At 46.6% G+C, this 26,385-nt stretch overlaps 3 protein-coding genes and 1 long non-coding RNA gene across 10 annotated transcripts in view; 2 read left to right on the top strand and 2 right to left on the bottom strand.

Annotated features, from left to right (window-relative positions):
* n4bp3 (NEDD4 binding protein 3) overlaps positions 1 to 5,945 on the top strand; it is a 47,892-nt gene extending 41,947 nt beyond the window's left edge. For all 4 annotated transcript variants that reach the window (XM_088604692.1, XM_088604694.1, XM_088604695.1 and 1 more), the window contains exon 5: positions 1,229 to 5,945. In XM_088604692.1, coding sequence (XP_088460818.1) covers positions 1,229 to 1,843 — 615 coding nt within the window. In that variant the 3' untranslated portion in view covers positions 1,844 to 5,945. The remainder of the gene's footprint in view (positions 1 to 1,228) is intronic.
* LOC148650663 (uncharacterized) overlaps positions 1 to 26,385 on the bottom strand; it is a 190,830-nt gene that overhangs the window by 15,508 nt on the left and 148,937 nt on the right. The window lies entirely within an intron of this gene.
* Positions 11,718 to 24,304, top strand: LOC148650674 (E3 ubiquitin-protein transferase RMND5B-like). Of its 3 annotated transcripts, none has more exons than XM_088604703.1 (10): positions 11,718 to 12,031; positions 14,345 to 14,547; positions 15,650 to 15,792; positions 16,736 to 16,873; positions 17,062 to 17,162; positions 17,993 to 18,159; positions 18,534 to 18,699; positions 19,083 to 19,185; positions 20,444 to 20,598; positions 21,085 to 24,304. In XM_088604703.1, exons 2-10 carry the CDS (start codon positions 14,409 to 14,411, stop codon positions 21,146 to 21,148), a joined length of 1,176 nt encoding a protein of 391 aa, XP_088460829.1. In that variant the 5' UTR covers positions 11,718 to 12,031; positions 14,345 to 14,408; the 3' UTR covers positions 21,149 to 24,304. The 3 variants fall into 3 exon arrangements, with proteins under 3 accessions (XP_088460829.1, XP_088460828.1, XP_088460831.1); XM_088604702.1 differs by having other exon boundaries at positions 11,719 to 12,031; positions 14,348 to 14,547; XM_088604705.1 differs by lacking the exon at positions 11,718 to 12,031 and adding an exon at positions 12,132 to 12,151 and having other exon boundaries at positions 14,348 to 14,547.
* Positions 24,214 to 26,385, bottom strand: part of klhl3 (kelch-like family member 3) — a 23,648-nt gene continuing 21,476 nt past the window's right edge. For both annotated transcript variants that reach the window (XM_088604697.1, XM_088604696.1), the window contains one exon: positions 24,214 to 25,773. In XM_088604697.1, coding sequence (XP_088460823.1) covers positions 25,745 to 25,773 — 29 coding nt within the window. In that variant the 3' untranslated portion in view covers positions 24,214 to 25,744. The remainder of the gene's footprint in view (positions 25,774 to 26,385) is intronic.

The raw sequence follows: 26,385 nt of genomic DNA, 5'->3' as shown, positions 1-26,385 counted from the left end.
TTGCAGCTGGAAGGTTGCGGGTTCAAATCCCTGTCGTGCTTTTGAGGACGGTGCTTCAGCTGAACAGCTGTAGTAAAAGGCCCGGCTGCATAGATTGGGCGCAAATGTCAGTTGCTTTGGATAAAAGCTTCATCCAGCATCATTAGTAAAAATATTTGGTGAACAAGACTACTTTCAGCAATTTTTGTTCCAGTGTATAATTTGCTCTTGTTGTTCCATTTCCTTTGGATTTCTTTAAATGAGTAGGTGGTGTGAATTTTGCACAGGGACGAAAGGTTTTAAACATCACCCTGTAAAAGCATTTTTTTTAAATAATTGTTTTTGGTTTTGCCAGAAGAAAAAAACAGATTGGGCTTGGAGAATTTAATTAAGGGGCTGTGAAATTAGGAACTTCTTTCGTTTTTGAGAACGGAAGATAAAACTTCTTGATATTTCTCAGTACGAAGTTTTGGACACTGGGCATGGTAAAGGCACATGACATGCGTGGCTTTTCTCAAGCCACCCAGGAGCTCCCAATATTTCGTTTATTTGTTGATAACATAGCGGCTGGGCCTTTTATTTTCATTTTTTTGTGTTTTGTCTCTGCGTCTCTCTCGGGGAGTCTGAACTCAAGCATGTCCAATCGGAGAGACAGCAGCTCTGTCTCCTCTGCTCTGGTCCGCATTGTCCGAGTCGGAGAACCTTGCTGGATGTTTCGTCCAGGAAGTGGGAGTGGTGCCTTCTAATTCGTAAATGTTTTAATGGCTGTGAATTATTCTTCTCTTATTCGCAGTTTAGAATAACCAGCCACTACAGCCTGTAACATTCTAACATGCCTGTTGCATTATTTTGGCATTTGACGAGCAGAGAGATCCAGTGCCTTGCAGGAGTGTGGCACGTCTCTCGCTGGCATGCCAGCTTCTAGCAGCTGGGCAATTCCCAGGGATGGTTCCTGCTACAGGCAAAGCCTTGTCAATGTAATCCCACACCATGCCTGGTGATCCGAAAGGGTGGTCCGCCGATTGGGCATCTTTCGATGTTTCAAGTCTGGCCACTTGTCATTAGCTGACTGTGACTGTGGCAATCCGTGGTCACAGTCTGCCGACGACTGATGGTAAAGCCTGCAACATCCACAGGGTTCAGCCTGCTTCCATCTCCAGCCGCTCAGGAACTCCGGATCTTGAGGTTGTTGCTTTTATCCACACGGCCGCCGTCAGTCCTTTTTTTTTAGATCGGCTTTTCGTCCTAGGTGTGCCAGAAGTCTGGGGAGATCTCCCTGCTGAAGCAGCAGCTCCGCGACGCCCAGGCCGAGGTGACCCACAAGCTGGGCGAGATCTTCCAGCTGAAGACGCAGCTGCGCGAGGCCCGGGCGGAGCTGCGCGCCAGGGACGGCCAGATGGAGGCGCTGCGGCAGACTCTGCGGGGGGCGCGCCGGGGGGACCGGGAGGAGAAGCAGCAGCAGCAGGAGGAGGAGGAGGAGGAGGAGGCGAGGAAGGCTCGCTTCTGCCCGCTAGAGGAGGAAGAGGAGGAGAGGGAGGCAGGCGAGGAGAGGCCGGCCAGGGGCGGGCAAGGCACCACCGAGGAGAGGCTGCGGGCGGAACTGCTGCTGGAGAGGAGGCAGAACGAGGCCCAGGCCTCCACGTTCGAGGCCGAGCGCCAGACCTGGCAGGCTGAGAAGGAGAAGGTGATCTGCTACCAGAAGGAGCTGCAGGCCAGCTACCTGGAAATGTACCACAAGAACCAGGCTCTGGAGAGGGAGCTGCGAGAGCTGAGAGGCGGCAGTGGAGGCGGCGCGGCGCCAGGGGCCGACAGGCCGCTCCCAGGCCTGCCCTGGATCGAGAGGATTGAGTCTTCGGAGATATAACGCCCACCACTGCCAGCACAGGCGAAACCCGCTCCCCTGACGTCACTTACGGGCCCCTCTCCTCCCTGGGGTGTCATGCCCTCCTGCTGCTTTTGGGCGTTCTGGGGTGGAGGGTCTGGGGATTGTCCACATGCACAAGTGCTCCTGGCTCGGAAACGACGCCCGCTGAAGGTTGGCACCGGTTCGAAACCAGACCCTGCCACGGCTGAGGGTGTGCCAGGGCAGAGGTGCTACGCAGAGGCACGGCAGACCAGCCCTGACGTCGTGACGGCGCTCCGTCCAGCGTGTCGTTTCAGAGATGAGCGCAACGGGATTTGCATGACTCTCCCGGACACTCCCCTCGCGGTGCATCGGACACCAGTTCACACACCGCCCGGAATCGGCCAAGCAGGCCCACACCATGCAGGCCGCAACAGCTGGCCTTCTCCAGAGGGGTGAGAGCTGTTCAGGCTTCCCAAAGGACAAACGCCAAAAAAGGCATGGGCAGCGTTTTCCTCCTGAAAATGCACAAATGAAGTACGCAACTAAAGATCTCCGAAAAGAGATCCAAGACTCTTTGCTGCCCGTCCTTCGTGACTAACTGTTTAAAGAAATGGCTTTAAGTACATTTGGTGAATGTAATTGTTTGTGGATGACTCGGAGCTGGAGGAGTTTGGCTCTTGAGAAAGTGTGAGAGCTACTGACGCCGCATGTTTTTTTGCAAAGCTGGTATAGATCAGGGGGTGGTATCATGGAGCAATAGAAAAAGGGATTCTCTTTTTTCCGTTATTGGTACAATACGTCTGACTGCCACAGCCTTTAGGAAAAATGCTGGGCTGTTCTATGTAATTAAAAAAGGGAGAATTAGACTTGGGAATTTTGAATGAACTCTGTCTTCCCCAAGATATCGACAAGTGTCTCAGCACTGCCTCTGAATTAATAAAGCATTGATGACTGGAGTTCCCCCAGAAGTAAAATATTCCACACAGTTTCTGGTGTTTGGAGGGACAGGGGGATTCTCGCTAGATCGCCAAAACAGGTCTGCGTGTTTCACATGCAGTTGGATTTTAAGGTGATTCTTAGTTTCCCGGGCTGTCTCACTTTAAATCCAGATTTAGGGCATGGGACACCTTACGTTCCGCTGAATTCACCGGTGCAATTCTCGGTCCCAAAGTCAAGCCCACGTGGTAGTAGATGGTCACTTCTTGAAAGCTGACCGCACTCTCTGTGTTCCCTAGGGAGGTGCAGAGTGACTCATGTCATGTGACTCATGTCGGAGTGATTCAGTTATCACCAGAAACAGGTGATTTTCTGGCCACTGGGGTTACTGTCCCTGTCCTAGATGTTAGTGACACAAGGTATGCACTGAGGTGGAGGATCTCTGTTCTGTACAATGTATGGTAATGCAGTCAGAAACTCTCGCCATACTGCGATATGATCCAGTATCTCAAGTGCAAAGCTGTGCACTCCTTTGAATGTAGGAAGTTAAAGGAAACTGGTACACCGCAACACCTGCACTGTATTTTAGGGCTGAGCTCAGAAGCTCATGGAATATAAGAAGGGCTCCTGACTGGTGTGTACTAATGACAGGATAGTTTGTCTTACAGTGTTCTTTTCCCCTGTAAGAACAAATGGATAAGCAAAAACATCAAATTAACAAAACTCTTTTCACCCCTTAAAAACAGTCAAATATGGACCATTACTAGAGTCCTTCATACAAGTGCATTAGTGTCTAAGAGCAAATGGGTTTAATAGCATCTTTTTAACTGCAAATGCACCATTAATCCCACTGCTGTTCCTTTTCAGCTTATGCATCCCTTTTTGACATTTAGATACTCACAAAGTGGTGTGCTAAAACACCAGACTTTCAAACAGAAGAGTTTCTGTAAAATGTGGAGCAGTGTTCTGGACTTGTAACTGGACGTTTGTGGGTTCAAATCCCGGCTACAACACTGCTGTTATATTCTTAAGCAAGGTGCTTCACTGAACCTGCTCCAGTAGAATTCCCAGCAGTCTAAATGGGTCCAAATACAAGTTGCTTTGTGTAAAGGAGTCAGCCAAATTAGTAAGTGCATTGCAATTTTGTTAACACCTATTAACTGTCCTGGTCCTCTGAGTTCTCACCACTGTGTCTTTCTGCCTCTTTCAAGGCTAATAACACAACAGAAACGGTTTAAGATTCCAGGAGAATAAAGCTCTTCAGAAACCAGGACTGTTCCATTTAGTAATCATCTCTGTCCTGCACAATGTGTCAGAACTGTAAAGATGAATCTCTCTCTCCCGATTTGATTTAAACATATAAGTGGTCATTTTAAGATATAATGTGTTTAACATAAAAGAATAATTAATTCTATATTTGTTTGCATTAAACAGAAGATCTCCAGACATATCTCAGTTATAGCTGGTTTTGTCATCAACGAATAATTGTGATTCAGCTTCATAACTTGCAGCTTAACAGTTCTGATTTAATCTCTGAAGGTGTGTATGAAGGACATGAATAAACGTTGGTATTTGACAGCCACGTGTATAAACTAATAAAACATCTGTATGTCATGAATTGAATGAACAGATCAAATGTGTTGATTGGCTAACAGTCTTTCTGTTGGGAGAAACTGGAGATTGACGGAAGACTGTAAACCCATTGTATGGATATCTGATGCCATCATTAATGTTTCTCGCAGCTTGAAACGCTTAACGAGCCTGTGACTGACGATGCAGTCGCAGAGTGGGTGTCCGGGGAAAGAGTGTGATGTCCCCCTGCACAGTTCCTTAAAAATGCCTTTTCTTTTTTCCGGGACGAGCCAGCTTGTCTTGGCTTTCAAATTCTGTCACAGGCCGAAGTGCATATGAGCCCATATCCGATCCGAGTATAGTAAAGCCATCTACAAATTGGTGCGAATCTGAGATTGATAATGGCATCGGCCCTCTTGCTCCTGGAAAGCGAAGGTGAAGTAAGCAGGGGACAGTGTAGACTAGTGAGCAAGCCTGTGGACTGGTAACAGTCAGGCTGCAGGCACGAGTCCCTCCTGTAGACACGCTGCTTCTGCTCTTGAGTTATTAAACTTCTCCCAGTCTAATAACCCTTCAACACAATGAGTACAGTGAAGGTACTGTACTGTGCTCTGCAGGAGCAGTCACGTTAATTATTTTGGCCTTCTGTGTTAAACAACCGTGGGACAGCTAAGTGTAAGAGCAAGACAGTGTCGGGGAGTCCTAAATCTTCTACTAATAAAAAGAAAATAAAAACATGCTGTGACTTGTGAGCAAAAACCCTTAATGAAATCCAGAAGAATTATTCCACACGTGCCCTCTGAGACCCCATTTAGGAATAGAATATACCTACCAAAACTAGATGTACTAAATTACTATGAAATTAAAATGGCTATGACTTCATAAGATAAATATTTTACCCATCAACTGGAAAGTAGAAACCAGACGGCTATCCAGGCATAAAAATCCACTCAGTGCTTCATTCAATAAACTTCCCCTGCAAAGTAAAGTACTTGTCAACTGATAATCTGCTGCATAACTTTAAAAAATATATGTATATCTAAGTGGCCACAAGCTTCAGGAGAAGACTTTTAAGAATCCATCTCTCCTGGTGGTGTTTTGTTTGTCACCCTGACGGGCGTGCACATCTCCATACCGGCCGATGTGGTTTTAAAATGTGCCCCTTTTACGAAACCCCAGGACTGCACAGTAGTTTTGTTAATTCCTGGAAAAGGAATTCCAATGTTTATCACGGCGATGATCAGAAATCTGGTTTCAGTCATTAGGTTCCCATGGAACTGAGGCTGACAAACATTTACCTCCGGAGACAGGCATTCCAGGTTCCAAGAAAGAATCGGGAAGAGCAGATAATTAGAGGCAGGGTATCGTACCTGGATGAGGTAACACATTCCTCCCCTCGCAAACCACATACCCTCAGAGCCTCAAGCAGTGTTTGGCAGTATTGTATCCAGATGACTAAAAAGCTACCCTTCAACTGTCATAACAATTTTAATGCTTCGTCTTGCAATAGAGACACGTTTATTTTAAACGATGGGTATTAATTAAACAAAGTGCCAAGTATATAAACATTGTGTACCATGCTGTTAGAAAATAAAGGACATTTTCATGAAAACTAGGTACGTCGTTTCATTTTGCCCGTGGTCAGAGGAAGGTGTAGACGAAAATCCGAAACACCTGGTGCCCTTTCATATAAAATCCTACACTTCAACCTGTTCATATTATTTATTTGCAATGAAGTCAAAGGGATTTGTTAACATTGTTTAAGAAAGGTGGAATTTACGGCCATTGTGATTGCAAATGTGTTTAGTTTTTTTTTATAATAGGGTGCACTAGTCTCTACAAAGAGGAATATTCAGAATCTGATTTCTTTTCTTTTTTTTGTTTTCCACTATTCCTGGTGTGAGCAGATTGACCCTGTGAAAAATAAGCCAAATATATTTAATTCTAAGTTGTGTTTTTTGTAGGTGTATTTAGCGATGGAAAATGACCATTTTACAGTACGTAGAGAATTACTGTACAGCCATTCATAAAAAGTCTCCCTCTAAATAAATATAATGCATATGTGCACACTGCAGGCATGGGAGTACTGTACCATGTGTATCACTTCCTCTGCACAGGTTGAAGTTATTCCTGCTTCCTCCTCCTTTTTTTTTTTTAGCTCAGGGTGACTTAAACCCCCAGACTTTTCCTGGACTTTTCCTTTTCCTCACTATTAATTCCTGCGTCATCATCGCTGCATGTCAGGATGACAAATCGCGTAGGCAGACCGCGAAGGTCCTTCTCCAGCCTTCTGAGGGAGTGATGGGGGAGACTCCAGAGGAACGGGTTAGTACTGTATTTTGGTATATGCTGCTGGTCTATTGGGGGGTGGGCAGGGTGCCATTTTGGTTTTGTGCCTGTAAGCTCTACCCAACTGCTGAAGAGCTCAGAGCACCTGCCTGTGATCAGCTGGCCAAATGGAATTGACCTGAGGACTTGGAAGTGGTGCTGATGCCGTGGGAGACTATAGATAGATGAGCAGGGTATCTAAAAGCAGGCTAATCTACTGGACCTCTTTGACTTCCACCAGGACAGAGCAGGACAAAGTGTAGAGGAGAAATGTGTGACAAGTACAGTTAAGGCAATATTATTCACTGCTCTTGGGAAGCCAGAATAACCTTGTTTCAGACGTGGGCCATCAGCATTCATACCTAGTATTGCTTAAAGGCTGATAGAAACGTTCGGACTCCGACACGGCACATAACCCTTAATTACTGATCACCCGAACCCTGCCATCTTAAAACCCTGAACTCCCTCTTGTCCCCCAGACAGGACAGAGGAAAGAGGAGCTGCAGGTCACTTCATTTCCGACCTGAAATAAGGTTCTGCTTCCCTGCCCCACCTGTGTGAAGTCATTGGGTTATAATCATTAGCGTAATGTCCAAGCAAAAAATAGACGTTCTGGTGCAGTTCCACAAATGGGATATACATTTTTTCATGAAAACAGGAAGGAACTAGCAAGGAAGGTTGTTGGGTTTTTTTGTTTTTTTTTGCAGTGCACAATGTGAAAAAAACAGGTTAAAGGGCTTTGGTTTTTCTCAAGGGTTAACTGTGCATAAAAGTACGTTTACTGTAAAAATACTGGTAGTTCCTCCCTGCCTGTGTTTGTGTGTGTGTGTGGGGGTGGTTCTAGCATCGCTATCTCAGCTTCCTTTGTTGCAGTCCCGCTATTTTTTTTTTGCATGTTTTCACATTTTTCCCCAACATGGGGGTTGGAGGTCAGCTGAGTTGAGCTTAAAGAAAACACACATGCAGGCCTCTGTTTGTCCAAGGAACAGGTGTTTCCACGGAAACATGGGCAATAAATGACAAAGGAGAAGGGAGGGAGGTTCCTCTTTCTGCAGTCAAAATAAAGTGGCTCAGATAACCTAAGATAGCCTGCCTCTAGTTTTGCTATACAGTACATATTTAGCTGGCATACAGTCTATTTAATGCAAACAGTGTATCTGCAAGAATGTGTTTATACAGGGAGAAGTCACACGTTAATGAGTGAACAAGAGCCCTGCTGACCCCAGATAGCGTTACACTGGCAAAAAGAAGCATAAACCACAGACTCTCTCCCCAACAGGTTCATCTTTCTTTGTTACACAAGATATGAGGTACGAACTGTCGGAACCAAGACAGGTTAAAGGTTTGCCGTCTTCTGCAATGAAGGTCACGCGCTGTGGAAACATGAGGACCTGACACTTGATTGAGATCACAGAGTAGCTGCTTGCTGTTGGACATCCTTGTGTCACGTCCAAACTTCAGAGTTGTGCTGTGTTTGAATTTCTCCCTGGAGTGGGAGCTTGAATCGCATTCCCAAGCCAGCCTGAAGAAAAACAGAAAACGTTTTTAAAGGACTTGCCTTCTGTCTAAACTCAGTGCCCTTTTCCCCTGATGTCCCCTTACTGCATCGCGGCTTGTCACTGATTGATTCTCAGGAGTGCTCTTCAGCTGCTTGCTCCTGTTCTGGCTGAAACAGGGCTGTGGGGATGTGCAGATCCCTTAGGACAGCTGCGTGCCTGTATTTTTAACTGACATCTGTGATCCAGCCAGACCCTTCCTGTAACAGAGTAGGTGGATCTGGAGGTTAAAGTATCGGTTAGGCTACCAGTGGCCAGCCTAAAGACACTCCACTCCAGAGAATGTATGATCTAAATGCGTGGGGTTGTTAGGGCACTGGTATCAACAGTGTGAAGCCAGATTCTCCTAAGACTTCCATCAGTCCTTGGGTTAGACTCTCACTGTCAGTCAGGGCAGAGAGAAGCAGGCTCATCAGTTCTGGAGACCTCCAACGGAAACTAGGCCGTTGCTATTATAAATTGTGTTGGAGGACTAATCGGTGGCACTCTGACCTCTAACCCACACTTTGCGAAACAGCGCCCCAGTATGTTAACCGGGGGGCACTGTGCCGTAAGCGTTGCCATCATTTCCAACAGAAGTTAAAATGATATCTTGACTTCTTGGTCAATGAAGATGGCATGCCATTGTAAGGGTGTTAACGGTAGCATCCTGTCTAAATTCCACTCTGGGCTTGTGTGGTCCGGCGTTATTGTAGTTCCGTCTTTGTCCAGCTGGTGAAGCAGTTTCTCACTCCTCCCCCTACTCTGCTGCTGAGCAGCGGGGCTGCTGGTGTTGAATGGCTGACCCACATCACCCAGGTGATGGTGAAGTGGGTCTTCGAGACCAAGACTACATCTCCCTCTTGTGGTAGACTTTGGTAATTACATCTGTGTCACGAGTTTCTGTTGTTTCTCACTACCTCTAAATTTCCATTATGTTGATAATTTAACTTGAGTTTCAGCTGTAAAAATAGCTTGGATCGCTTGCTTCCAGCTTGCATGTGCATGCTACTTGATGGTTTTAGAAATGGATAAGCCCATTATTTTTGGATCATTTGTTTGGATAGTGAGGTAAAAATAAACACTGTTCTCGGAAAATCTTGGACATCTTGCATTGTTCTGCTTGTTTCATTTGACGTTTTTCCTCCTATATTCAGAAACAACTCTATGGCAATTTTTATCTTGACATTGTAGCAGTCTGCATTTTGTTGTACAAAAAGAAAACTTTCAGCTTTGTGGAGGAGTAGAATGAAACAATTATGCAAATGGTGAGGAACATTTGACAATAAGTCCACTGGGCCTGAGCGATGACTAAAATAATGACATTGGCAGTCCATGTGAAATTTACCTTGAGTTGTTATGATCAGGTTTTTTTTAATGATTCCAAACAATGTGAAATAAAACTTATTTAAAAAAACTTATAATTACTTAAAAGCTGTTACAATAGTAGAAAACATTAGTGGAGTCATTGAGTTAACTGTTGGTGTACATAACGCTTATATATTGTAACCCTTAATCAAATCTAAGGTGTCCAAGACTTTTTCACAGAGCGGGATTTAAACCGTATATAGTTGACAGTAAATATATATACCTCAGTACTAGCATCCTACTCCCCATATCACGATCTTCATTCATCCAATTCTGATCCCCAAGCCCATCTACATACTACGGGCAACCTGGCTTCTCCTGCTGCACCCCAGAGCTCGGGAATTCTATCCATAAGGATATCAAAGAGTCACCTTCCCAGACCACTTTCAAATCCTGACTCAAAACCTTCTTCTTTAGGAGGGCTTTTATTTAACTGCTTCTCTCTGCCTCTTTGCTTTGCTATTGTATTCCAAAGCCTTTTTGTCATTGTGCCACTCTGCTGTCTCCTCTCATTGTGTGCTTTTTACTTTTTTCTAACTGTAAAGCACTTTGAGAATCCCCTTTTAAAGGTGCTATATAAAATAAAGTTTATTATTATACTTGCATGATATGGGCATAGAGTACACATGTTTCTTTGCCCATGAAGAACTAGCAGGCCCTCACATGACGGAGAGCCAAAAGAAAGGATAAGTGCTGATCAAGGTGTTTATTTGCTAGAGGCCTCTAGTCCACTTCATAATGTCATGCATTAGAGGCTACATTTCAGCTGTGTGATCTGAAGGTTAGTTACAATGCCAAAGTCTCTTTGGGGAAAGAGGCTGCTACTATTCTCAGTCCAGATTAGCTGCCATTTTCTGCACTTTGTGGCTCAGGGTCCCTGCTTCACTGTGGCATCTGAAGTGATCCTTTGAGTTGGCTTTAAGCACAGAGTGGACAAATGAACAGAACTGCTTTCGGTTTTCCACAGAGAAAGTCGGGAAATGGGATGTACCCAGATTACTTTCCTTGTCCATCTCTGTTTGACATCCCATCAAGAATCTCTGATTCGAACTTCTTCCAGAGCAGGAAAGAGTTTTATTCAAAATACCTACATGAACTCGGGGAACGTGCAGACTCCACAAAGACACTCAAGACCAAAATTGACCCAGAAACCTGAAGGTGTGAAGCCATTATTCACCCTGCTTACCTTGTGTGTTGAAGCTTTTTCACATCACTGTCCTCGGATGAAATTTTATACTTAGATTATCCTAAAGCAGACCGGTGAGAAATAACCTTATGTTTTAATATTTACTGAACTTGCAAAAGCTTTACGTATGACAATCGTAATTTATGGAAATGCCTTTTATTCATTTATCAAATGAGATCATACATGGGGCTGCTTTCACAGACGTCAATGTGGACGGGACTCCGTAGCTCTTAATCTGTGTTTCTGTCCAACATGAAAGAAGCTTTTTTAATTATTCAAAGTGTTTTTTTACAAATTGCACGGTTATTACTCAAGGATTTTCTCGCGGACAGTACGAAAGGGTTGTAATTCAGCATTCACCCATGGGAGGGAGCTCTGAACAAAAAAAAACGATAACAGAGTGTACTATACACGGTCGTCGATGCTACCTTTTTTGTCAAAGACTAAAAATGAATAACGAATCGCACAAGCTACAGCTTATTAACAATTGACTGCATGTCCGCCTACAACTACATGCCCAATTTGCAAGCAAAGCATCTATCCAATAAATACTTATTTTAAAAAAGCAAGTCTACTTGGTTCCGAAGTGAAATCGCTCCTTCTGGTTCCGGTTATGAGCCCGGTAAAACGCACAATTTTATTTATGTGCAGTATTAGCAAAGCGTCGCGCCGCCGGATTTCCTTCATCTTGTCTTCTGTCAAACTGAGGCCAAAACCACTTTCCCCCCAGCTGGAGAGGGGGGGGGGGAGCTTCTCTGCTTGATAAAATGGCTTTGTTTGATCTCTTAACCAAACGACACAAGTCGCACACCGTCGAGATTACTGCGACTGGTGTATAACTGAAATAAGCTGGTTTTTCCATCACGGGTTTTTTTTTTCCCCGCTTTTGTTTTTTTTTTGTCCCGATGCGGGGTTGGTCCCTCGCAGTTGGTATCGGCCGCCGAGTCTTGAACCACAGCCTGACGTACAGAGGAGGAGGAGGCGGCGGCGGTGGTAGCGGTGTTGTTGTAGGTTGTGAAGCGTCAGAAAGAAAGAAAGAAAACATCTTAAAAAAACGGGTATTTCTCAGGACAGCGGTAGCAGCGAAAAGAAAGAAGAAAAAGAAACCTTAACTCCTCGGGTGAGACGCGGAGCCCAGACGTGGAGGCTGTGAAACGACCGCTGGCTTGGGACTGAAAATGGCAGGGTCCAGTGTCCGGTCTGCAGTCTGTTTACACAGGAAGTGCTGTTAAAGGGGCAGCCGGCGGGGGAAGTCGGGGTGTCCGGCGCTCTGGGCCGCAGGTGAGCAGGTTTCCTGTCTGCTTTCGTGCCTGCCCCGGTGTCGGGGGTGCCTGGGTGCGCTAATCCGGCCGCTGTCAGGCCCCGGTGAGCTGGGCTGAGGGGTCGGTCCTCCTCCTATCGGTAGTTTATTTTTTTGTGTGTCTGTTTTCGTCTCCCGTCGACCCAGGATTACAAAACAAAACGCGTGTTTGTGTTTGTGTGTGTGTGTGTACGTGCGAGAGAGAGAGAGGAAGAGGGGGGTCTGAAACGCGTTGTTGACTTTCTTTCTTGTGTCTTTGAGTCCCGCTCGTCTTCCTCGGGCCGGAAACGCGACCTGGAATGAAACGGGGTGGGAGTGGGAGTGGGGGGGTCCAGTGGGTACCCCCACGCGCTACCCACACAAGAGCAATAGAAACTGTGGTTCTTGTTGTACCCCCCTTCCCCATCGGGCTTGCCGGTGTGTCAGAAACCGCTCCTGGTTTCTGACCGGGGCTTGAAGACGGTGTCCTGTTAAAACAGGGTGGTGCTCTGATGGAGGCAGGGAGATCTGGCCTCCGGCTACAGTGCTCTGTACCCCCCACCCGTTGTCCTCGCGTATTGCAATGCTGAGACCCCGGCTTGCAGACGCAGACATGATCTCTCTCTCTCAACCCCCCCAGCACAGTTCAGCTGTTTCACTGCGCTAGGATCTCGCTAATCCTCAACCGGACGGCGCAGTCGGGTCGTGTCGTTCACCGCCGATCGAGCCCTCAACAGCAGTTATGCAGCGACGCCCAAAATAATCGATAACCTCTAGAGTAGTTGGCGCTTGGCCACCCCGGGCTGAGATGTAGGGGTCCCAGTGAAGTGCCCCCCCCGATTTCGGTCGGTGGGATTTGCGATCAGGCTCTTGTCAAATAACTGTTTGTTGTGGAGACCGCTGTATCCTCCCGTTAAGCTAGCCGGGGGTCTCCGCTGAGAAACTGGGGCTGGACGGGTACCGGGCTCCCACGGTACGGGCGGTCGTGGGTTCAAATCCCAGCTGAGAGGCGCTGCTGTGTCCCGTGCTGTACCCGCAGAACTGGGCTTGCAGATCTCCCATCGCTTGGGTGAACAGCGTCGGCCAGACAAAGGAGTCGTTGTGGAGATGAGGCATCGGTAGGTTTTGCTCCGCGGCGTGAATCCGTTGCGATCGTGGTGGTTGCCGACTCCTTGGAGAGGACCGGAGCGGCAGAGTTGTGGTACTTTGTGTTCCTCGGTCTGTAAAAAAAAAACCGTAATCCGCAAACCTCCTTGGTCGTCAACAGCAGCAGCCGTTGTCTCCTTCCCCTCTGAAAGACAGATATTCCCTTCCGAAAGCGCAGAACGGTAAGGATTTGAGCTTTAAAAAGGGGAGGTTTTGTTTTGCGTTTTGCTGTTTCGCGTCGGGAGACGCGTCGCTGCCGTGCCAGCATGCGGGAGCCCTTCCCGAGCAAGTGGGTGTCATTCGTGGGAGATTGCAAGGCACGAACCAGCGTCAAATGTAGGTCATTTCAAATGAGATCACAGGCCGGAGCGTCGCAAACTAGGCGCTGGATGTTCCTGTGTTTTCAGGATGTATTTATTTGTTTGTTTTACTGGCGCGTCGTTGGCCCCGCTGTGAAGTTGTTCACTCAACACACCCCCTCCTCTCCTGTCTCTGGTGTTCTGCCCAGCAACACGCACCGCGACAGGACTCCCCTGCACACCAGCCAGAGAGAAGTTGCCCCCGGTGCACGTTTGTAAACACCGCTGACGCCGCACAGACTTGATGCCGCTTTAAGGCAGATCTTATGGCTCCTCTCCGGAGAGCCCCAGTCCGGCAGATCTTATGGCTCCTCTCCGGAGAGCCCCAGTCCGACAGATCTTATGGCTCCTCTCCGGAGAGCCCCAGTCCGGCAGATCTTATGGCTCCTCTCCGGAGAGCCCCAGTCCGGCAGATCTTATGGCTCCTCTCCGGAGAGCCCCAGTCCGGCAGATCTTATGGCTCCTCTCCGGAGAGCCCCAGTCCGGCAGATCTTATGGCTCCTCTCCGGAGAGCCCCAGTCCGGCAGATCTTATGGCTCGCCACTGAACCATTTCTGAAGACAGTTGATGAGCACTTTCATGGGGAATCAATCAATCAATCAATCAATCATTTTTGCTATAGCGCACCTCTCGGCAGTCTGCTACAGAGCAGTACTCATCTGTTAACTGTCAAAGGGGAACTACGGCGCTATTTGTATATGTCGGGGTTGGAAAGAATCGGCACTGGTGAGTGCATTTCAAAGCGCAATAAGAGTCAAATGCACGCTTGCAAAAACAACAACAACAGCAGCTCCAATCTCTCTCTCGAAGCAGACACGACGGCCTGTAGCCCCTGTTCCTGCTCTGCCTGCTCCGGGCGGGGGGTCCGGCGGCGATGGAGCAGTGCGCGTGCGTGGAGCGCGAGCTGGAGAAGGTGCTGACCCGCTTCCTCATGTACGGCCACCTGTCCGAGGAGAGCCTGGACGAGCTGCTGCGCTACGTGTCCGAGCTGCGGGGGCAGCTCATCGCCTACGGTAAGGCCCGGGAGCTCACTTTTGTTCACTTATTTTTATTTTTTTTAATTAAATCAAGCATGTCCTGCCGTACAATTGCGGGGGGAAGAGCAGCACACAAGAGCGGGACAAGACTGAGTGAGAGTGTACGGTGTGCTGAAGCAACAGCCGGTGACCAATCCACCTTTAACGCCAAACCAGTCGATGGGAATATGACTGGGACCTTGAGGAACATGTTCGTAAGGACAGCCAGCAGCTTCACTAAAGCGTCTGCACATGCAAATGATCCTTAACAGGATAGGCAGGTCTGCAGATTCTCTTTCCAACTCCTAAAGCGACTACTTGCTGACTTTATTGGACCACGTTAAGCTTCGCTCACAGCCCTTCAAAGAGACCCATAAAACTTGCAGACGCTTGCAGACTTTGCTCTGCTTTAACGCAAGCGGTGATCATGTACATAGGAGAGCTGGCCTGACAACTGCATCACTGATAATGGCCTTTATGGGCTTTAAAAGTGCTGTTAATTAACTTATTTTAGCTTGGAACGTTAAGTCTTTGATTTGTAAAAAGTGAAGTTAATTCGATTGTGGATCTGAAAAACTTAATTCGTTTGCCCAGAATTCTCTTTTGTAGGAACAGAACAGAAACAGTGGCACTAGAGCATTGCAAGAATGATTGCTTTAGTTGTTGAATCTGTTTGTCAATAATTAGGCTTGGTTTGCATGCCTGATAGAAGTGTGTGAGTATGGCAAATAAGGAAACTGACCTTTCTGTTTTTCGTCTACTATATGCCCATTCCAAATGAAATGTAGTGTGATCGACGTTTTTAAAGTCCTGTCACTTATGTAAGTCAGAAGTGATCATCATATATTTTGTCTGATTTGACATTGGGAGGTGTTTGCTTCTCGTCACTTTCAGAAAAGAACTTTTTGTTTCGGAGAACATGAAAACCTGACTTGACTCCCACTTGAATTTAAAAGAAAGACTAAAGCACCCGCATGAAAAAAAAAATCCTGCGTTTTTCCTATTCTTTTTTTTCCCCGTGTATGTGCGTTGGATGTCCTGTAAGTGCGCTGACTCGCCCAGTGATGGGCGGGAGAGTAATGGCAGCCCTTCTCTGCAGGTGTGCAGGACGCGGACCTGTCCGTGCTCTCGCAGTCCATGGCCCAGTGCTGCAAGAACATTAAAGACACTGTACAGATGCTGGCTTCCCGGCACAAGGACATCCATGGCAGCGTCTCCAAAGTGGGGAAAGCCATCGACCGAGTAAGTCTCGCTGGCCGAGGGGGCAGCTGCGTCAGTCCGATCCTCGCGCTCAGGTTTTGTCCAGGGAGGTGGCTGCTGGGAAATTACATCGCCCTGACTGTGGGGAAACTGCTTTCGCATCATTACGGTTCCATAAATGATAGAGCCCTCGGATCTACTTCTTTGCTGTCCTTCACCCATGTGTTAGCAAAGACCCTCTTCGGAGGCAGACCCAAAGTGGTCTTCCCTTAGTCGGACTCTTTCCTCGTCGTCTTCCTTAACGCAAGTGTCACAACGTCGTGGGAAGCTCAACACGACGTCATGAATGATTAGCCCCTGCATGCTTTTATGCTGCCGTTGTCATTGACTTTGCTTGACATTGCGTCTTGTGCGACGTGTTCATCCCGAATCTGTCTGAAAAAATGTTTTTGAAGACGGGAGAGATGAGGGGGGAAGAATGTGGATCCTTTTAGCAAGCAGTAAATGCTGCCCAGGGAAAACTCTCTTACCCTTGTGTCCATTCATAAGTTCCTAAACGTAGTGATTACCATCTTTTTTTCTTCATACTACAAATGTTAACGAAGTAAGATGAAGTTCTAGCCACTTATTGTCCTATAGTTCTGGCTTGAGGCAGTTTTTCTAGTTCATTTTGCATAGTGATCATCGATGCCTAGTTCAGACCTGTCTGTGTGGCTCTAATGTTTCGTATTAAATAACGGATCCTAGAATTTATATTAAAATTAGAAGGTAATGTTCTTTTTCTGCCTTCCTTATTAGACCCACCTCGATTTTACAAGCCCTCCTCTGCCAAGCACAAGTTTCTGAAGTTCAGGACGGCCTTTTCTCTCATGAAGTGTGAAGAAAGTTTAGTTTTCTTTCCAGATTCCGGCACAATTAACGGAGGATTCCACCAGTTGTGCATCTGCTGGGCTCTGTTCATGTTTTGTTTGGGCTCTTCCTGTAGAACTTTGACGCAGAGGTGAGTGCGGTGGTGGCCGAGACGGTGTGGGACTCTCCAGAGAGGCAGAAGCACATGAGTGAGTCCATAGTGGAGCACCTCTATCGACAGGGCATGCTGAGCGTCGCGGAAGACCTCTGTCAGGTACATCCCAGTCTGAGCGCGAGACGCGAGAGAATTCTGGTCCCGGTTTATAAAGGGATCTTCGCTAGAATTAAAAAAAAATCTCACTTCAGCTTCAGTGGTTTTTTTTTTTGGTTGCTTGTCGCATGATCCTTTCTTTCCAGGATGGCTTTTGAAAGACCTCCATGGTTCGCTTTTCTCATCTGCAGGAGTCTGGTGTGGTGATTGATACGAGCCTGAAGCAGCCCTTTCTGGAATTAAACCGGATACTAGAGGCATTGAGAATGCAGGACCTCAGGCCAGCACTTGAGTAAGTCTCAAAGCTGATGACTGTTTTTTTTTAATTATCTCATCGGGGCTGTGTTCGAGTTAAAAAAAAAAAAGCCATTTAGTCCATCGTAATAAAGAAAAAAGTATAAGCACACATGAAACCTAAGTAATTTAAAACACGATAAGAAAAAAATGCCTGTGTTTAGTGAATGTATTAATATATATTTTATTTGTAGCGGCTTTTGACGCACTCCATTACATAAACACATCACAGTAAAATTCAGTATTGTGAAGCAAATACAGAAGATAAGTCACAGATTATAAAGCACCCAATCTTTTGGGATAGAGCTCCAGTGCTTTCAAGGTACAGCAAGACGCCCGTCTCCCAGGCGGTTCAGAATAACAGTGGGAGCACTTGAACATGAATGAGCTGAGGGAAGGTCACGTGGAGGGGAGTGGATACCAGGCAAAGCCTGTGGGGCCTGTGGATTGTCCTGAGTCAAGGAGGGCCACAGTACAGCAGGTTCTCCCATGGCTCACTACTTTTGGAAAGAGGGATTGATTGGTTCAGTTAAGCCAGTGGTGTCCAGTTATGGTCCTGGGCAGCCAGTGTCTCTGTAAAGCTGTAAAGACAGTCAAAGGCTAGATGGGGTGCTTAGGATTCCAAAAAGAAAAAACAAATGCCAATACATGAACTGACCAGGACCGGACACCCCTGATTTACACAAATAAAGCCCGGCGCTCAAGAGCCGAGGTGCAGTGAACTGAAGCTCTGAACCGTACGTCCCTGCTCTGGTCTGTCGGAATTTAAAAGCAAAAGAAATGCCGAGTGAGGAGCCGTGAGTGACGGGCAGGTTCCTCTGTCTCCAGGTGGGCTGTGGCCAACCGGCAGCGCCTGCTGGACTTGAACAGCACCTTGGAGTTCAAGCTGCACCGCCTGTACTTCATCAGCCTGCTGACCGGCGGCATGGGGAACCAGCTGCAGGCGCTGCAGTACGCCCGCCACTTCCAGCCCTTCGCCGCTCAGCACCAGAGGGGTGAGTGGGTTCGGGGTCGGAGCCTTCCTGCGCTTCTCGGCCTCTCCTGCCATTTTCCGGACTGTGGCGCGGTATTATTAAATGACTGTTTCCACAGGATTGAACAGTAGCCTCGGGCCATGAAGAGAGCCCGGTATCGCCAATCAATACACACTGTTTATGTACACTCATCAGTACTATACTGTATAAATATAGTATATATCATTTTGTATGTACAGCAGTCGTACATTTTTTAATAATTTTGATTATATCTCTAATTACACGTACATAAAAGACGTCACCGCACCGTAACAATAACTTGTCTTGCACACTAAGACCTGTAGGATGACTTAAGGTAAACATGAGAATCAAAAGCGTTCTCTGCCCCTTTGCAGACATCCAGATTCTGATGGGCAGCCTGGTGTACCTGCGGCATGGAATTGAGAATTCCCCATACCGCAGCCTCCTGGAGACCAACCAGTGGGCAGAGATCTGCAACATTTTCACCAGAGATGCCTGCGCTCTTCTGGGGCTCTCTGTAGAGTCCCCTCTTAGCGTCAGGTAGGTGCTGAACCTGTGAGCTTATGGAGCAGCCCCAGCCCTGGATAGCCGCAGTCCAGCAGGCGTCCTGCAGGTCAGCCGTTTGTAAAGAACTGGGACACACGAGTTTTCGAGAGTAAGTTTTAACAGATTTGGTTTAGCCGTGAATGGCCTGGTGTGGTCCCCGAGAGCTACAGGGTGTCTAGGTTTTCTCTGATCTGCTTAACTGGACCAATTCCCTACTAATCTTTAATGGATAAAAAGAGATTATTTCAAATGTCTGGAGCTGGACGAGTTAAGTTGGGCCTGTGCAGTCGGCTGGTTTGTGCCTCTTCAGGGCCGGGTTTGACAGCCTTGTATTGGAGACTAAATCATTCCCCCCCCGTTCTCCTCTCTACCTCAAGCTTTGCTTCAGGGTGCATGGCTTTGCCCGTCCTGATGAACATCAAGCAAGTGATCGAGCAGAGGCAGTGCAGCGGCGTGTGGACCCACAAGGACGAGCTGCCGGTAATGCGGACGGTCTCCTCGGTACCCCCACAGGCTCCAGCCTGCGATCCGGCCCACCAGGAAAGAGAAGAAGCGATGTTTCTTTAACCCTTTTTAGCTCTCCCGTGTGTGTCGAGGCAGTTTCCGTCTGGAACGATGTCCTCTTAGTCATTTTGTAATAATTTTGTAAGTGTAGACAGTAGCGGCCTGGTTCAGGGCTTAAGAATCCCCCTGATGGCACATGGCGCCCTTGGTTTTCCTCTAGTTTTTCTGGCCACCCTGTTGCTTCTTTGTTTCCCTTCCACTTCCGTTGGCGTAACTGTAAACCAGTGTCTCGCCACTGTTTGATTATCATTTAGTGTTGCTGACCCTATTCTGTTATACAGTGGTACTGCTCTCAAAAACGACACTACATTGTCATTAAAAAAGGGGCACGCCTGAGCTGGGGCACTCGTTTATGAAACAAAATGTGTTCTTTGTGTTCCCTGTTCTGCTTTTTGTTTGCGGGACAGGGTTTTGCTTTCCCAAAATGTCAAAATACAAGACAAAGATAAATATTTTGCTTTTATGGGCACAAAGTTCCACAGTCTGTATCGCCAGTTTGTAAGCTAGCGCCATGTTTGTTAATCCATTCGTTTGTTAGTTCCTGGGTGAAGAGGGGTGTGTGGAGTCCTTGTCCACGTAATCTGTCTCCTGGAGTTTTATCTCCAGCATTGTTTCCTGACATTCATATTCCAGGTCGCAGTCTGCTGCTGCCTTGACCTGCTTGTGATTCTGGTGCCACGGCCACACTGTCATCAGTCTCTCTGCTATGGGCTGGGTAGTCAAGCTCACTCTGGCAGTATGCAGTAATTAAGCTGACAGGCGTGCTGGCCATTATGAGCTCCCAGACCTAGTGCGCTGCTGGTTTTAAGCAAGGAACTACCAGTGAGCAGGCACGTCTGTGGTTTAGACATGCCCTCTACAGCGACAGTGAAGGCATGTGTACTTAAAATACAGCATTTTAAAAAACCTTTAAAAAATATCCTAATTACTCTGCTGTTGCCTCAAAACGCCCAACAAGGGCCACAATGGAGTAGTTCTGTACTAGGAGGTATTATAGCTAGCATGTAAATAAAAGCCATCATTTTTCTTACATCCTAGATCCCCAAATGTCTTGCATATGTTCAGTCCCCAAATTCTTTTTGTTCTATTGTTTCTGGGAAATTCACATTTTTGCGCTCCGAAGTGAAAGCATTTTGTCACTCTCACCTGAAGGTCCGTCTGCTCTGTCTCGTAGATCGAGATCGATCTGGGGAAGAAGTGCTGGTACCACTCGGTCTTCGCCTGCCCCATTCTGAGGCAGCAAACGTCCGAGAGCAACCCTCCCATGAAGCTCATGTGTGGACACGTCATCTCCCGGGACGCGCTCAACAAGCTCACCAACGCCGGAAAGTCAGTGTGCTTTCGAGCTCCGTCGCCTTCCGCCACGAGGGGCGATAGTAACGATCGCATGAGTATTGAGTTGGCCAGCCCCGTCCTTTCCCTTTCTCACACTGATGCCTGGATTCAATCAAGACCCCGGCTCGCCCCAGTTCACCGCGCTCGCTTCTTGGTGCCAGGTTTGAATTCTGGGGAAAGAGAAAAGATTCTTGCCTGAAACAAAAACGTGGATGGTTGAGTCCAAGTCCCAATTTCTTCTGGGGCCCAGAGATGAATTTAGTTTTAGATTTAAAGCTTTTATAATTCTGTTTATGGCAGGAGCTCACGTCTAGTAAAAATGAGCTGCATTTGTATTGGCAAAATCGGGTGGTCACTGTTAAAAAAAATGCTTTAGGAAAGCGCAGTGAGTGTTATGAATTGATAGTGTCATTGAGAGCCCCCCATTGTGTTAACATTATCCTTACCCTTGAATTTGCTAACCTTCTGTTCTCTCCACAGATTGAAATGTCCATATTGCCCAATGGAGCAGAACCCTTCAGATGCCAAGCAGATCTACTTTTGATGTCACGCTGGAGGAACACAAGATTGGAACTCCCTCGAGCTGCACTCGGGACCCAACTTCACAGGCAGGGAAACGGTTGTCTTGAGTGGTGGTCAGAGACGAAGCCTCGGGGAATGTCATACCCTCCCTTCACACACTATAGTTAGTTTACAGGGACTCTGTGTTTATGCTGGGAGTCTACCATTAGGCAGATTAAATACTGTACCTCATCAAGTAAATATTAAAAAAAAAAAAGGATCATTACCATTCAACATCTGTCTGCCGTCTGGTACTGTAACCTTTTTTTTTGTCTGTTAAAGAAATCACGGTTAGTCTTTGATGGGATCTCTCGCTACGTCACTACAATTATTTAAACTGCAGGAGAGGACTGACTTTAAATGGCACAGACGTCACTGATTTCTGGTAGCCACTGTAAATAAAAGGACAGTTTTTATATCCAATAATTGTTCCATGAGTAGCTAATCTATACCTCTCCTCTGTAGAAGTGGATGTAAATACAGAATTATAACACTTCCATGTTTTCACTCTTAAAAGCAAAATAGTTTCCACAGTGAGCATGTTAACCAGAGTTCACAATTGGGCAAACAGAAGGTATACTTCGATACATGGCTGACTTCCCTCTCATTTGTATTGTCATTACGACGTACCTGAAGGTTTTACCAAACACTGAAGGTGTACATCCAGTATTTTTGTATTAAAATGGAAAAACTGAAAACTTTTAAGTCTGAACACCGTAAGGACAGATGTGTTTAGCATAATGGCATGTTTCTCTGAATGTGCTGTGTTTTGGAATTATTTGTGCTCCATTGATCTGCCTTCCTCTGTGCTAACAGGGGAGACCCTGTCAGTGTGTGCAGGCTCTTCTCAGCAGGAATCCCTGACCTGTCCTCCGTGCAGGACGTCTGCAGCCCCTTCAGGTCCTTTAGTTCACATGTTGTTGTGGACAGGGGGCTGGGGGTTCTGATGGCCCAGCAGGAACACACTTCCTGAACCATCCCGCGGTGGATTTGGAGGCTGTGTGCTGTGGCTGTTCCTTGCTGGAACCACGTTTTCCTGATATGCTTGGTCATCCGTCTATTTCTGTAAGGGACCCAGGATCAGACAACGCAAACAGTCCCGCCTCCAAACTTAACGGGACAGGGGGTGTTCTTTTTCAGCGTGGGCTTCCTCATGTTGAACTTGCAATCACACCTGTGCCCTTTGTGTAGGTGTCCTGTTGATGAGAGAGTCTAAAATCTCAATTTATGCTTCATCCCACTTCGTAATGTGGTTGTTATTTGACAAATTAATGTTTGTTTGTTTTTTTGTCCTGGAACTGCCAGGGACTCCAGAATAATGAGGTCGGCCACAATTAATCAGCTGTACCAGAGTTTTCTGAATATCCCAGTTGTTGCCCTTGGATGTTAACCCCACAGACTACACATTAATGCAAAACATTCTTGTGTCCTCCTCCTTGTGTGGCAAAATCTAGCCCATTATCCGTGAATTTCTAGATGAACACCACAGGTAACAGTTCTGGTTGTTTTTTTCTGACAATTAAGCAGTCTTTTTGTTTCAATATTCTGTGTCCTTGAATACCCAGTGACAATCAAGGTAAGGCTTTTTATGAACATCGAGTATTTGTGAGACTACATTACCGGAAAAATGACTTTTTGACATAAAAGTATTTGAATAATTTTGGACGTAGCATATTTAACAAAATATGCTGTATTATTGCACAGGTTTTACAATATCCAGTACATATTCTTACAATAATTTAGATTTTCTTTTATTTAAATATTTAAAATACTGAATGTACATTTTATTTTTGTAATCACAATAAGGCTGTAAATAAATGACCATGGTATATAAGAATAACGATGCTAAACCAAGTTTAAATTTTCCACGTTTGTGAAGCTTTGATTCAACAGTTAAACTTTTCTGACGGTCAGCCTGTATTGAAATGTACTTTGGGGTTCTTGGGGAACAGTCATATGACCAGAGGGCTGGGGTACGTAACAAAGCCATTTTTCAAATCTAAAGAAATATCCCCTCGAATACGTCTTTTCACCGTCGACTCTCCAGTGGGAGGGCAGTTAAGAATGTACCATTCTGTAGCTGACAGGGCACGAAAACCACTGTTGAGGTTTTGCTTTCCTCAATCCTCCGGTTTCTGGGCCTGGGCTCCCCATCGCGGGGGGGCGCGGGCTTGTAACTCCCTTCCTTGAAACTTGAACGTGCGCTGTGAGCCGCTGTTGTGAACACGGCCGCAGCTCGGACCCTAGTACATCAGGGTGCTTTTAATTTATCTTTCATTTTTATTGCTTTCATATTTTTACGTTGAGTATTTTTTAAACGCAGTATGTTCGTAGCAACGTGCCTCCATAGTCACCTGTGCTTTTCTCATTTCCATCCTGTATTCCTGCAGCTCCTGGTGTTTCTTGTAGATGTCACCTGCTCCAGATTTTATATAACAATATGGGTATTTGTTTTTTTTTTAAAGGGTAACTTTTTCAATCCTATTTCCATTTCATTTGAAATAGAGCAATAAGCATATGCAAATATATTGTACGTTGTCACATTTTCTCTTGGAGATTTGTTTTAATGATAACTCTACAACAGTGAGTTTTTGTTGTGGTTACAGACCTCTTCTGTGTGCTGGTATTTGAAAGTTGTCTGCAAGATGCTTTCCCCCATGTGGTGTCCTTACATGCTTTTTCATCAGCCACCACTATTGCAGTGCTTGGTATCGCAGCAGTGCAGGAGCACAGACCTCGGACTACTGGGTATTAATAGACATGGAAGAAGGCTGAATCCCCTGAGGAATATAAGCACCTCAGTTCCTGATTGTCGAAGTTGTTTTTATTATTAAGGTGTGATCTTTTTTTGTCTGCTTGTTGTTAACTCGTTTGAACTGTTTTGTTTCCATGGTAGACAATCTGTCTTTGCCACACGTGGAACCCAGAAGGCTTTGAAGCAGAAAAGCTGGGTTTAAAAGTGTTGACCCATCAATCTTACTAGAGTACTTGCACATCGATATGTAGCCTCTGAACATTGTGTGACAGGCATGCATTTCCTGGTTACCATAATGTTAATGCAATTTTTATTGTACATATTTATCCTTTAATAAATTTCATATTACACATGTATCATAATAAAATGAACCTTTGTACTGCACATCCTTTGCACTTTTTATTCTCGTGAAAACTTTTTTGGGCTCTTTAAAATGACACCTTGTCCAATGAAACCGATCAGGCACTGCCGGATGATGTACAATTCCTATTTGGGCATAAGTAGTTTTGCATTTCCTGTTTATTTTTGGCATGTGACAGCCCTTTGAACTTTCCTTTTGGCCACTTTCCCGATTAAGAACAGTAAAATCTGCTAGTAATGAATGAGGCCTGAGCTGCTTTTCACTTACCAGCATGGGGACATAATGAGTGTTTTGTATTTGATCCTGCAGTTTAGCGATTGCACCATAAAAAAAGAATCCCAGCTGCTTGTTTTACAAAAAAAGGTACTGTACTATGATGGAAGTACATCGAAGTTTGAGTTTCTGCAGAACTCATCTGAAATCGTATCCTTCACATCGTTCCCCTGTCCAGTACTAAGTTTAAACACGTTAACAACTCCAGTCATTTCAGAGCTGAAAACACGTCCGGTCAAATCAACTCAGTTCACTGTTCAACTTGGTAGCCAGCGCAGAAGGCACCGGAGACACAAGGGCTGGTGGTGCAGAGTCTGGTCTCCACCCTGCTCACCAGAGAGCCCCTTCCTGGTGTATGGGTTGGCAGCATGTTGTACCTCATTCCACCAGTAGGTGGAACCATAGGTTCCAGGCTGTGGTCCTGCTGAAGCATAGAGTCCAAACTGTCTCCCAGCTGCTGTGAAGGACAGAGGAAGACGGGGACCCAGCTCTCCAAAAAAGACCCCTGCCCACTGACCTCCGGCTTTCCCCGTCTTGTCAGTTTTTCGCACAGGCCACACGGTGAGGCAAAAATCTCTCGGCTCCTGCCCTTCCAAGACAGACAAATAAATAACCCCCCCTCCTTTTAAAAAAAAAAAAAATTGACACTTTTGAGATTCAGTGCATCCTTGTTCAGTAGTATAAAACCCAGCTCCCAGCTGGTGGAGATGATCTTCGCAAAGTGCAGACCTTTGAGTCTCCATTCTCAGGTCAGCTAGTGCCAGATCAACCCTCGAGGCTCTTCAAAAACAAAAAAAGGTGTATTCTTCAACTAGTTCATTCTCAACTGTCCAATTATAGCAGGACCAAGGGAGAGGAGTAAAAAAAAACCCCTACCTCTGCTGAGACAGAACAAGCCATAGCCAAAGGTAGCTTCCCTCACAGCGGGTGCTGTTTTGGTCTTGCCAGTAATATCCATTAAAAAAAAAAACACCCTGTTTCAGGCCCTACAAGGCCAACAGGACCCTCGAAGGCTATAACTCGCTTATAGCAGGAACCTTCCTAGAGTGTTGGCATGAGTCCCTGCTCTTGTATAAGCCGTTGGGACTCTTTGTGTTGTCCTCGCCCTGCTGGATCGGACCCAGGTCTCTCTCTGTCACCAGGGAAGCTGTCGCTGTCGGCCACACCGCCCTGTTGACTGGCGCCTTGGGTCATAGTGGCTTGTCAACGACAGACACGCCTGCAGGGGAGGGAGATGTCACACATCAGCAGCAGCAGCAGCAGCCCAAGTGATGCCGCAGCTCTCTCACCCCGAGACCCACCCCTGGAGCCCAGCCCGTGGGAGCCTGGCCAGTACCCGGAGGGGAGACCTCCTGGGAAAGCTGAGGCTGCTGCTGGAAGTGGTGTTAGAGGGGCCAGTAGGGGGGCACTCACCTTGTTGTCTGCGTAGGTCCTACTGCCCCAGTATCGTGATGGGGACTAGGGGTATAAAAAAATGCGCTGTCCTTTGGATGAGGCCCTGACTCCCTGTGGTCATTAAAAATCCCAAGGCGTTTCTCGCAAAGAGGAGGGGTGTTAACCCAGTGTCCTGGCTAAATTTCCCCCTGGCCTTTACCAATCATGGCCTCCTAATAACCCCCCTCTCTGAACTGGCTCCATCACTCTGCTCTCCTCCCCACTGAGAGCTGGTGTGTGGTGAGCGGACTGGTGCATCACCCAGGTGGGGCTGCACACTGGTGGTGGTGGAGGGGATCCCCATCACCTTGTAAAGCGCTTTGAGTGGAGTGTCCAGAAAAGAGTTATGTAAGTGTAAGGAATTACTATTCACAACAATTGAATTTTACACTGATCT

The sequence above is a fragment of the Lepisosteus platostomus genome, chromosome 13, assembly GCF_059453375.1.
Source record: "Lepisosteus platostomus isolate fLepPlt1 chromosome 13, fLepPlt1.hap1, whole genome shotgun sequence".
Lineage (NCBI taxonomy): Eukaryota > Metazoa > Chordata > Actinopteri > Semionotiformes > Lepisosteidae > Lepisosteus > Lepisosteus platostomus.
The sequence above is the reverse complement of the archived record's forward strand: the minus strand, read 5'-3'. Positions and strand labels throughout refer to the sequence as shown.

Bases quoted from the DNA above. Each gene is read 5' to 3' on its own strand.
- LOC148650674 (XM_088604703.1), top strand. From the start codon at position 14,409: ATGGAGCAGTGCGCGTGCGTGGAGCGCGAGCTGGAGAAGGTGCTGACC. The intron at 17,163-17,992 runs GTAAGTCTCAAA...CTCTGTCTCCAG, and splicing joins GACCTCAGGCCAGCACTTGA to GTGGGCTGTGGCCAACCGGC. The intron at 18,700-19,082 runs GTAGGTGCTGAA...CTCTACCTCAAG, and splicing joins GAGTCCCCTCTTAGCGTCAG to CTTTGCTTCAGGGTGCATGG.